Source organism: Manis javanica, chromosome X (assembly GCF_040802235.1).
Source record: "Manis javanica isolate MJ-LG chromosome X, MJ_LKY, whole genome shotgun sequence".
NCBI lineage: Eukaryota > Metazoa > Chordata > Mammalia > Pholidota > Manidae > Manis > Manis javanica.
The window spans coordinates 67,820,208-67,832,474 of NC_133174.1; the positions used below are offsets into that span (position 1 = coordinate 67,820,208).

General features: G+C 35.9%; 1 protein-coding gene across 1 annotated transcript in view; it reads right to left on the reverse strand.

Annotated features, from left to right (window-relative positions):
* Nucleotides 1-12,267, reverse strand: part of BRWD3 (bromodomain and WD repeat domain containing 3) — a 180,277-nt gene that overhangs the window by 42,250 nt on the left and 125,760 nt on the right. The window contains exons 21-24 of the mRNA XM_017661952.3: nucleotides 4,612-4,761; nucleotides 3,267-3,343; nucleotides 2,511-2,679; nucleotides 1,550-1,663 (exon numbers count right to left, since the gene is read on the reverse strand). Coding sequence (XP_017517441.2) covers nucleotides 1,550-1,663; nucleotides 2,511-2,679; nucleotides 3,267-3,343; nucleotides 4,612-4,761 — 510 coding nt within the window. The remainder of the gene's footprint in view (nucleotides 1-1,549; nucleotides 1,664-2,510; nucleotides 2,680-3,266; nucleotides 3,344-4,611; nucleotides 4,762-12,267) is intronic.

Below are 12,267 nucleotides of genomic sequence, written 5' to 3' on the forward strand. Positions count from 1 at the left end.
AGGAAAAATAACTTAGGTGGGAATGCTCATGATGAAGGAGTCACAGACAAATGAAAGTAAGGATAATATCCCAGAGTAGTTGGCATTTAAGTCAGACCTTGAAGAATAAGCATTTTGAGAGGCAATGATCTGTGGGTAGGAGTATTCCAGGCAAAACAATGAGAGCTTAACACATAAAGTAAAAAGTAATGGTGTCACTTAAGACACTGATTATGTAAAAAGTATGAGTTTTACAAGTCCTTTAAAAACATGTATGAGTTTTACAAGTCCTTTAAAAACATGAATTCACATATTTGACTGTCTGATTCACTTACACACCTTCTCTATTACTTGTACAATGGTCACTACATAATACACATTACTCTTGAAGGATATAAGCAGGTGCTAAGTTTAATAAAATAGAGGGAAAGTGATTCTACCAAGGTAAATACGGTCCTATAGAAAAGAGAGGAGTCTCATCAGATCACAGATATACAGATCATTGTTTTGTTCTGTCATGTTTCTAAGATTAATTCAAAAGCACTCCTTTTAAGACTCCATAAAAACAGGCAATAAATACAAGAAAAGATAATTTTGGATATGCCTCCCCAAAATAAGTTTTTTTTAAATTTAGCATTCATCAGAACCATGTTCTCCTAAATTAACCACACAATCATTGATCAAAAGTCTAATACTTACAAGACACATTTATAAAAGGAAACATTTTAAGTATATCAAAAGATAATCAGCAAGTAATAGCTTGTTCATAAGGCTACTTGATAGCTACCTCTGGTACAAGATATCTAGAACAGGCAATTAGAGAAAAGTTTGATGAAATTTTTATTGGTCCTAATAATTACTTGCAAGGTTTTCTACTTCTTTTACTGTGATGAGAATATTACATTTCTACTATTAGTCTTAAATTAAAAAGTGCGAATCAGTACTTAATCACTCAAAAATGAATGATTAATATGCTAGAGATTATACAATCCAGCTAGAGCTCAAATAGTATGTTACCATGATTTTCATTAAGAAAATGAAATTTTTTTCACTGGATATAATGTAAATCAATTTTTGACTCACAAATCATAAATATGGCTATGTTATTCAATCATATACTCAGTAGGAAGGCCTTGTTTGTGAAATGACCTTCTCCTAATCATGAAAGGGGTAATTATCCTCTAGTATACTTACTACTATGTTAAGCATGAGCATTTTTCTTTAACATTATCAGGATTTGAATTAGGTCACAAAATACAACTCAATTCTACTAAGTGACAATTAAAATAAAAATAGACTATTATTTTCATAACTTCAAAGGCCAATCAATTTATCTCATGGCTCACTGAGCATCTACTATACTGAAGACTCTGTGCCAAGTGCTACAAAGGATACAAAGATTAATAGTTTTAAGTTCAGTCACTTTCTACAAGAAATACATAACTGAGCATAGCAGCCAAGACAGTGTATATATAACTATAATAGAATTGAAAATATAAATGCTCTAAGACTGATTTAAGTGAGTCTCTTGAGATTTTAAGAGAAAAAGGTTAAAACAGATAAAAATTACCTCATCTCCCATTTGTGGGACAAAGGGGGAACGTCGTGGTATGGTATCTAAGATCCACTGAGGGGCAAACCATTCTTCACTGGGTTCACCTGCCATAGAAACTAGTCCTCCTTTCTAAAATATAGTTTACAAATATATAAATCATAAATACATGAACAGTAGTATAAAAAAAAAATACATAGAGAATGTGAAAAACATCAGGTTATGCTAAACCTAAAATATACAAATTTAAACATTTTCCTTTATCAGTTATGTACAACTTTTGTACCAATAAAATATTCAAGTGAGTTATTTAACATGTTGCTCAATTTTGGCTGATAGATTATAATATGACATTATATACTATCTAAAACCGACAAATATTATTCTTCATATCCCTAGAATACCATATGAATTCAAATAAAAGTAACACAATAACTTTTTGCCAATAAAATTGTGACAATCAAGGTAATTCTGTCTATTAAAGCAGGCAAAAAAATATATTAAAATACATTTTAAATTAATATTCAAGAACTATGCTAAATCTTTACATCATTGAAATGAAACTATAGTGGGAAAAAGAAATCATCATTGTGATAAAATAAGAACAAATAAGGAAATGGAAAAAGCTCTACATGATTTATCATATCCTTCCCATTTTATAAGTCAAAAGTACATAGAAATTTATGACTAGTGACATGACACAAATACTATTTTTAAACTAAAAGTAGATTATTATTTAAAACTCTACCATATTTTAACAATTGTCAATATGTTTAATTTAATAACAAAATAATAATGAAGATATTTCTACTTTGGATAACAGAAAAACTTCAAAAATTGTTTGCATTTTAAAGTCATTTTAAACACTTTTACTTAGTTTCTTAGATGGAATTTTATTTTTAGAGAAAACTCAGTGTTACTGTTAAATATTCAAGTATCAAATGTAAAAAACAAGGAAATAGCTTGTAAACTTACATACCTTCTTTCTAGTCTGTTTAGGTTTCTTTTGCCTTTCTTCTAGAGACTTCAAATTCTCCTCCTCAGAGCTGCTCCATATTTTCCGTGTGGTCTGTCTGGTTTGTCTTTTTGGAGGTTGCAAATTTATTCCAGCATCTGCTGTCCAATCAGAATATTCACTTGATGAATCGCTGTCAATAAATCAAAATTATGAGTATGTTAAATTGAGAAAAGGAATAGTTTCACCTCATGATTGATGGAAGATAATCCTTTTGTAATCAAACACTATTATAAATGACATAGTTGGATTTGTTCTACCAGAGAGAAAAAACATCAATACAAAATTTGATGGTTACCAAAGTGATTTTAGTGCAATGTTTCTCGGATTAAGTACAATGCTTAGTTTCCCAAAACAGGGTTTAAAATTCAAATTTCTTGTCTAAATCACAAAATTTCTTTAAGTAAAGATGCTCCTTATCCCTGAAAATGGTTAAATGCAGTTGTTTTAAAACTGAAATAAATACATATAGCCTACCAAGATGTAGAATCTTGGATTTACCAAGGATCTAATTTCACAGATGAGGGAACTTAAGCCCATAATAACATGCCCCAAAAGATACTGGCACATCCAGAATAAAACAAAAGTACGGGGTTTCCAACCCCGTACTCTTGCTACTATAAAATACTATTTTAACTCTGGTTTTACCAAATTCTTACCAGAATATTTCACATTAAAACTGTGAAATAATTTTAACCAAATCAAAACTACTAAAACTACCTGGAAGAACTTTCACTTTGCCATTCAATAACAGGATCCTCCAAAGAAGCATCACTTGTGCCAACTGTTTCACCCTCCTGCAACAAAGAGACAGCAACTGAGATGTATGATTATTAATTAGCATGTTCTTAATTAGCACACATTATCTTTTCTATAACACTTTTTGCATTCCAATCCCCCCAAAAATGTTCTCATTAAAACGCACAAAATCATTAAATATATCTATAATCACAACTAAGCCTACCAGGTATTTAAAAATTTCTAGCATCTACACTTATTGATATGACACATTTTATTATTTCAAAGTCTGAACACACTCCTTAACATTCCCCAATATAGCCCCCTTTAATGTTAAAACCATTGTTTAAAAATTATCTATATGCTGCTACCAAATTAATATACTCTCCATAAAAAATCTTTTTATTATGTAAAATTTCAAACACCCACCTAGATTGAATGGATAACACCATATGTACACAATCTCCAGTTTAATCAATAACTCACTGTTGGTCTTGTTTTATCTGCATTCTCACTGCCTGCCTTAAACTCCAGGGATTATTTTGAAGCAAATCCGGACAAAAAAAAGTTTTAACTATAAATATTTATTAACACTAGAATTCTTTTTGAAAAACACAACCACAATACTATTATTAAGTTAAAAAGGTAGTATCAGTTCCTGAATAGTGATCATTCTATTCAGATCAAGATTTTCATGGCTGGGGGAGAGAAGGAGGGGTCATCATTGATAATCATGAATTGTGGGAGAAGAATGGGGATAACATACATTGTCAATGCATAATTAAACCCTCATTATTCACTTAACAACTACAGTTGTTATGAAAACAAAAGGAAAAGACTGGAGAAGAAAGTAACATGAAGAAAAGAACTGCTATATGCTTTATTCCATTATCAAGAAAAAGATAAATCTGAGAAAAATCATCACTCAGTGATCTCCATGGTCAATGAAGTCAACAGTAACAGAAAAGGTGTATATTCTGCTGATGATACAGTCAACTAGTTCTGGGACTGCATAACTAGCTGTCATTGTTTATATTTTAGTCCATTTGTATACAAATTTCTTCTCACTCTGTTTTCTCACTGTCCCAAAGCTAAACTTTTGCTGACATGTTTGATAATACCTTAACTAAGATAGTATCTTAGGCATAAATCAGGAATTCAAAATAATGCTCAAGTCTGCCTTTTAAATGCCTTATTAATGAATAATCCTCTTACAAGAATAAAAACTAAAGTTATTTTCTATTAAAAAGACCCTTAAACTCAAAATGATGATATTAACTAGGAAACAAAAAAAATTACATAAAGTAAACAACAACAGGTATCTAACCTCTGAGGAACTTTCTGAGTCTTCCTGTACACCTATATTTTGACATGATGTTTGTGAATTATGCTCTATGTTGGACCGTGTTTGGTAAGTATGCTGACGCTTACGCTGTGTCCTTCGTAAAGAGCGCCCACAGCTAGGCGGATAATCATTCTGTAAAACAGAAGGAAAAATATTTTTTAAAATGAAGGGTTCAGTAAACACACAAATGAACATATCTATAAAGCAAACCAATTGAACACAGGTGGGACAGGGGTGGAGGTAAGGGATAGAAATAAATCCCCCAAAAGAGAACACAAGATAAAACTATATTTATATCTATTTAACCCACCTTTTAAATAATATAGATTACTTTCCTATTTTGAAATTTTTGTGATCAAATTAAAGACAGTGCTCAAAGTTTGGGCTGTAAGAATTTGCCCACTCAGAATTTACATATATTAGTTAGAATTTATTACAAGATAAGTAAGACATCCATATAATATTTTTAGAGTAGGTAGATAGCCAGACAAAAGCAGGGAAGGGAGATGGGGACTTTAGCTATTGTTTATATTTGGCTGGTTGTATACATTCTATACATTGTGTGTAAACTGTTCTTACAGGATTTGGAGAGTGAAAATGTAGATAACAGACCAGCCAAAACTGGCTAGTTTCAAGACGGAGGAAAAGTTAACCCAAACTTCACCTTCAACTTCATTATTTTCTGACTACCATGACATTAGCATTGTGGTTTTGACCCCCACCTGGCAGGGGATGACTGCCATGACAGTTCTGATAAGAACCAAATATAACAAAAAACTTCCCTGCCCAGTGAGAGGGTGAAACAAGCCCAAATTCTGAGAAGACTCCACCTGTTAAACCTACCCCCACTTAGTGAATATTTATCTCCCCTCTACATAAAACAGCTCCCTATTGTTTCCTTGAGGCAACTCCTTCTGGGGTCAGCCTGCACTCAACTTTCAAGCATGTAGTTTGTCTTTTCTTTAAACTCTTATTTTCCATTAAACTCCTAAAACTCAACCACTTTTGTGCCATCCTTCAATTTTTTCTTGTGGCAAGACCATGAACCCATCTCCAGTACCAATGTCTATGTGTATATAATTCTTAATATATATTTCTTTATTTCTACAAAAAACTACATATAGTAAATAGGTAAAAACAAAGATATAATTTTTAACAACTAAAATGTAAAGCAAAAACTACTTTATTCTACCCTATATAAAATATTATTGTATACCATATGTCAAAGCTATAACCATAATAAGTCATCAGGAATAAACAAATTTAAAAGTTTCATATATCAGTATCAAGGTCCAGTTGCTTATTTAAAATATAAATGTTTCTTATTTTCAATATAAATAAAAATGTTTACAGACCCAACTACCCTGTTCACTAGTCTCAGACAACTCTGATATTTGGTGAATCAACCTAGCAGGAAAGGAATACAAACCATGGATCTGATTCATTCAAAACCTCTAAGAAAATAATCTTACCACAGAACATCAAATAAGTTAACAAAACTTCAATCAAAATTAAGAAAGAGGGAATCAAAATGATCTAAGAATATCTGGAGATAGTCATATGGTAATTACCTAAAATTGTATTTCTTAATACCAAAAAAAAACATTTAAAATTTGGTCTCCAGTGTGCAGATTTCTATAATAAAATTAAAATTGTCCTACATTTCCCAAGTTACCATCGGCTTCAGAAGTCATGGCTAGATCTGGGAACAAAACTATACATTCTTATGCCACTAGTTTCTTTAACTTCAGAATATTAGCAAGGGGCTTACCATGTACCTAATGTAATATAGGAATCTCACTCCCTGCTTAGCCGTTTCTGCTGGGGATATGAATCTTGGCCAATGTATACATCAGACTTTGCTCCTACATGATTAGGACAGGAGTAAGCAAAGCTTTTTCTATGAAGGGCCAGAGTGTAAATATTTTTGGCTTGGTACATCATATGATTTCTGTTGCAATTACTGAACTCTGTATAGTGTACAAGCAGCCACAGACAATACATAAATGAATAAGAATGGCTGTATTCCAATAAAACTTGTTAGCAAAAACAGGCAGTAAACAAAATTAAGCCCATGAAAAGTAGTTTGCTAACATTTGATCTAGGGTATCTGAGCATTCGCTTTACACTGTGATTAGTAATTATACACCAATGTTTAGGTTCTATTTTAACCATATGAACATGGTATTATAATACAAATAACCTATACCTACAAGAGTCACATTTCTAGATTTTTGCGACATCCTTTACTTTGTGTAATTTTATCTGTATTAACAATAACCATATGTCTCAATTTGGGGTTTAAAAAAATAGGATCCCTACATGCAAACACCTAAAAAAGTAGTGCTTTACAACCCTGAGAAAGAAGAACAAAGCTCGGGGTTTTACACTCCCTGCCTTCAAGCTCTACTACAAAGCCACAGTAATCAAAACAATTTGGTACTGGCACAAGAACACACCCATAGATCAATGGAACAGAATACACAGCCCAGATATAAAGCCACACATACATGGCCAATTAACATACGATAAAGAGGCCACAGATATACAATGGGGAAATGACAGTCTCTTCAACAACTAATGTTGGCAAAACTGGACAGCTACAAGTAAGAAAATGAAACTGGATTACTGTCCAACTCCATAAACAAAAGTAAACTCAAAATGCATCAAAGACCTGAATGTAAGTCATGAAACCATAAAACTCTTAGAAGAAAACATAGGCAAAAGTCTCCTGAATGTAAACATGAGCACTTTTCCTGAACACATCTCCTCGGGCAAAGGAAACAAAATTAAGTATTAACAAGTGGGATGGCATCAAACTTAAAAGCTTCTGTACAGCAAAGAACTTCATCAGAACAAACAGCATCCTACAGTATGGGAGAATATATTTGTAAATGATTTATGTGATAAGGGGTTAACACCCAAAATATATAAAGAACTCAGATGCCTCAACACCCAAAATACAAATAATTCGATTAAAAAATGGAGACAGTGACCACAGGAAGATGGCGGCATGAGTAGTTCAGAGGAAATCTCCTCCCCAAAACATATATATTTATGAAAATACAATAAATACAACTTTTCCTAAAAGAGACACCAGTGGATGCAGTCTAACAGCCAGGATACATCTACATCTGCGAGAACTCACCATCACATGAAGGGGGTAAGATACAAGCCGCGGCCAGGCGGGACCTGAACATTCCCCCACCTAGGAACGGGGAGGGAGTGAAAGCCCAGGACTGCTAAACAACCAGATCTAGAAATCCGCACCCCGAACGCAGACACAAGGTGCATGGGGTACTGGATTTTAAAGAAATGGAAAAGCAAAACCTGTGGGCATGTCCCGGCAATCGGCGTCCCTGAGACAAAAGAAAAGCAACTGCTTTCTGCAAGTCTTAAAGGGACATGGACCCCATAGCTGGACGAAGTTCTCCCGGTGGCTGGGAATACCGGGGAAACTAAGGCACCCTAAATGGAGGCAGGGCAGCTCTGAAGTCCCTCACAACACTAAGCAGCCTGCCAGTCATTCCTCCAACTGGCGCGGACCCCAACACACGGGCACAGTAGCAGGAGAGTGCCAGCACGTGCAGGGGACAGCAGCGCTGGAAGGAACCGAGAGCAGATCCTTGTGCTGCAGGAGAGTCCTATGCTAGCCCTCAGCGGCGCAACCAAACAGCGTGGACGCGGCTCGCACACACTGGCGGCAGTGAAGCCAGAGCCCGGTAGAAGTCTGCATGAAAGAGCCCCGTGTGCACCTGCCGTGGAGCCAGAGGGAGCAGGCGCACTCCCCGCAGCTGACCGGAATCCTAGCCCAACGCACAGCTGCCAGGGCCAGACCCAAAGGCCGCTGCTGCCACACAACTCCCTGGCAGGGTGGCTGCTAGCATGGAGAAGTGCACCTGGCGTGCCTGCCACTCCCTGCAAGGCTCCACGCTGCTCTCACGGACACCCCGCCCACAGCAGCTTAGGGGATTAACCCAGTGGCTGCTCCAGGAGTGCAGGTAACCACCACAGGCAGCCAAGAAGGGCAAAGCATCCAGCAAGCAGGAAAGGACTTTCTTCTCCCAGCTGAAACACCTGCAACCTGCCTACAGCCACTGCTATCACCATGAAAAGCGAAAAACCTCTGGCCCAGTCCAAGATAGTTACACCTGAGAAAGGATCTTCAAAGGCAGACCTAACCAGTCTCCCTGAAAAAGAATTCAAAATAAAAATCATAAACATGCTGACAGAGCTGCAGAGAAATATGCAATAGCTAAGGGATGAAGTCCGGAGGGAGATTACAGACGTCCGGAGGGAGATTACAGACGTCTGGAGGGAGATTACAGAACAGAAACAAACTCTGGAAGGATTTATAAGCAGAATGGAGAAGACGCAAGAGACCATTGATGGAATAGAAACCAGAGAACAGGAATGCACAGAAGCTGATGCAGAGAGAGATAAAAGGATCTCCAGGAATGAAACAATATTAAGAGAACTGTGTGACCAATCCAAAAGGAACAATATCCACATTATAGGGGTACCAGAGGAAGAAGAGAGAGAAAAAGGGATAGAAAGTGTCTTTGAAGAAATAATTGCTGAGAACTTCACCAAACCGGGGGAAGAAATAGTTGCTCAGACTACAGAGACACACAGAACTCCCAAGAGATGGGATCCAAAGAGGACAACACTAAGACACATAATAATTAAAATGGCAAAGATCAAGGAGAGGGACCGAGTATTAAAGGCATCCAGAGAGAGTAAAAAGGTCACCTACAAAGGAAAACCCATCAGGCTATCATCAGACTTCTCAACAGAAACCTTATAGGCCAGAAGAGAATGGCATGATATATTTAATGCAATGAAACAGAAGGGCCTTGAACTAAGGATACTGTATCCAGCACGATTATCATTTAAATATGAAGGAGGGATATAAAAAATTCCGAGACAAGCAAAAGTTGAGGGAATTTGCCTCCCACAAACCACCTCTACAGGGTATCTTAGAGGGACTGCTCTAGATGGGAGCACTCCAAAAAAGAACACAGAACAAAACACCCAATATATGAAGAATGGAGGAGGAGGAAAAAGAAGGGAAAGAAATAATCGTCAGACTGTGTTTATAACAGCTCAATAAGCGAGTGAGGTAAGACAGTAAGGTAGTAAACAAGCTAACCTTGAACCTTTGGTAACCACAAATCTAAAGCCTGCAATGGCAATAAGTACATAACTTTCAATAATCACCCTAAATGTAAATGGACTGAATGCACCAATCAAAAGACACAGAGTAAAAGAATGGATAAAAAAGCAAGACCCATCTGTAAGCTGCTTACAAGAGACTCACCTCAAACCCAAAGACATGCACAGATTAAAAGTCAAGGGATGGAGAAAGATATTTCATGTAAACAACAGAGAGAAAAAAGCAGGTGTTGCAATACTAGTATCAGACAAAATAGACTTCAAAATAAAGTAACAAGAGATAAAAAAGGACATTACATAATGATAAAGGGCTCAGTCCAACAAGAGGATATAACTATTATAAACATATATGCACCCAATACAGGAGCACCGATATATGTGAAACAAAGACTAACAGAATTAAAGGAGGAAATAAAATGCAATGCATTCATTTCGGCAGACTTTAACACACCACTCACTCCAAAGGACAAATCCACCAGACAGGAAATAAGTAAGGACACAGAAGCACTGAACAACATGCTAAAACAGATGGACCTAACAGATATCTATAGAAGTCTAAATCAAAAACCAACAGGATATACATTCTTCTCAAGTGCACATGGAACATTCTCGAGAATAGACCACATACTAGGCCACAAAAAGAACCACAGTAAATTCCAAAAGATTGAAATCCTACCAGCCAACTTTTCAGAGCACAAAGGTATAAAACCAGAAATAAATTGTACAAAGAAAGCAAAAAGGCTCACAAACACATGGAGGCTTAACAACATGCTCCTAAATAATCAATGGATCAATGACCAAATTAAAATGGAGATCCAGCAATATGTGGAAACAAATGACAGCAATAACACAAAGCCCCAACTTCTGAGGGGTTATAGAAAAAGCAGTCTAAAGAGGAAAGTATATAGCAATCCAGGCATATATAAAGAAGGAAGAACAATCGCAAATGAATAGTCTAACGTCACAATTATCGAAACTGGAAAAAGAAGAACAAATGAGGCCTAAGGTCAGCAGACGGAGAGACATAATAAAGATCAGAGAAAAAATAAACAAAATTGAGAAGAATAAAACAATAGAAAAAAATCAATGAAAACAAGAGCTAGCTCTTCAACAGAATCAGAAACGAGAAAGAAAAAATCATGACGGACTCCACAGAAATACAAACAATTATAAGAGACTACTATGAAAAGCTATATGCTAACAAGCTGGAAAACCTAGGAGAAATGGACAACTTCCTAGAAAAATACAACCTTCCAAGAGTGACCCAGAAAGAAGAAAATCTAAACAGACCAATTACCAGGAACAATATTGAATTGGTAATCAAAAAACTACCCAAGAACAAAACCCCCAGGCCAGATGGATTTACCTCGGAATTTTATCAGACATACAGAGAAGACATAACACCTTTTCTCCTTAAAGTTTTCCAAAAAATAGGAGGGAATACTCCCAAACTCTTTCTATGAAGCCAACATCACCCTAATACCAAAACCAGGCAAAGACCCCACCAAAAAAGAAAACTACAGACCAATATCCCTGATGAACGTAGATGCAAAAATACTCAATAAAATATTAGCAAACCAAATTCAAAAATACATCAAGAGGATCATACAACATGACCAAGTGTGATTCATCCCAGGGATGCAAGGATGGTACAACATTCGAAATCCATCAACATCATCCACCACATCAACAAAATGAACGACAAAAGCCACATGATCATCTCCATAGATGCTGAAAAAACATTCGACAAAATTCAACATCCATTCATGATAAAAATTCTCAACAAAATGGGCATAGAGGGCAAGTACCTCAATATAATAAAGGCCATATATGATAAACCCACAGTTAACATCATACTGAACAGCGAGAGGCTGAAACCTTTTCCTCTGAGATCGGGAACAAGACAGGGATGCCCACTCTCCCCGCTTTTATTCAACATAGTACTGGAGGTCCCAGCCACAACTATTAGACAAAACAAGGAAATACAAGGAATCCAGATTGGTAAAGAAGAAGTCAAACTGTCACTATTTGCAGATGACATGATATTGTACATAAAAAATCCTAAACACTCCACTGCAACACTACTAGAACTAATATCAGAATTCAGCAACGTTGCAGGATACAAAATTAACACACAGAAATCTGTAGCTTTCCTATACACTAACAATGAACTAATAGAAAGAGAAATCAGGAAAACAATACCATTCACAATAGCATCAAAAAGAATAAAATACCTAGGAATAAACCTAACCAAGGAAGTGAAAGACCTATACTCTGAAAACTACAAGACACTCTTAAGAGAAATTAAAGAGGTCACAAACAAATGGAAACTCATCCCATGCTCCTGTTAGGAAGAATTAATATTGTCAAAATGGCCATCCTGCCCAGAGTAATATACAGATTTGATGCAATCCCTATCAAATTACCAACAGCATTCTTCAATGAACTGGAAAATATAGTTCA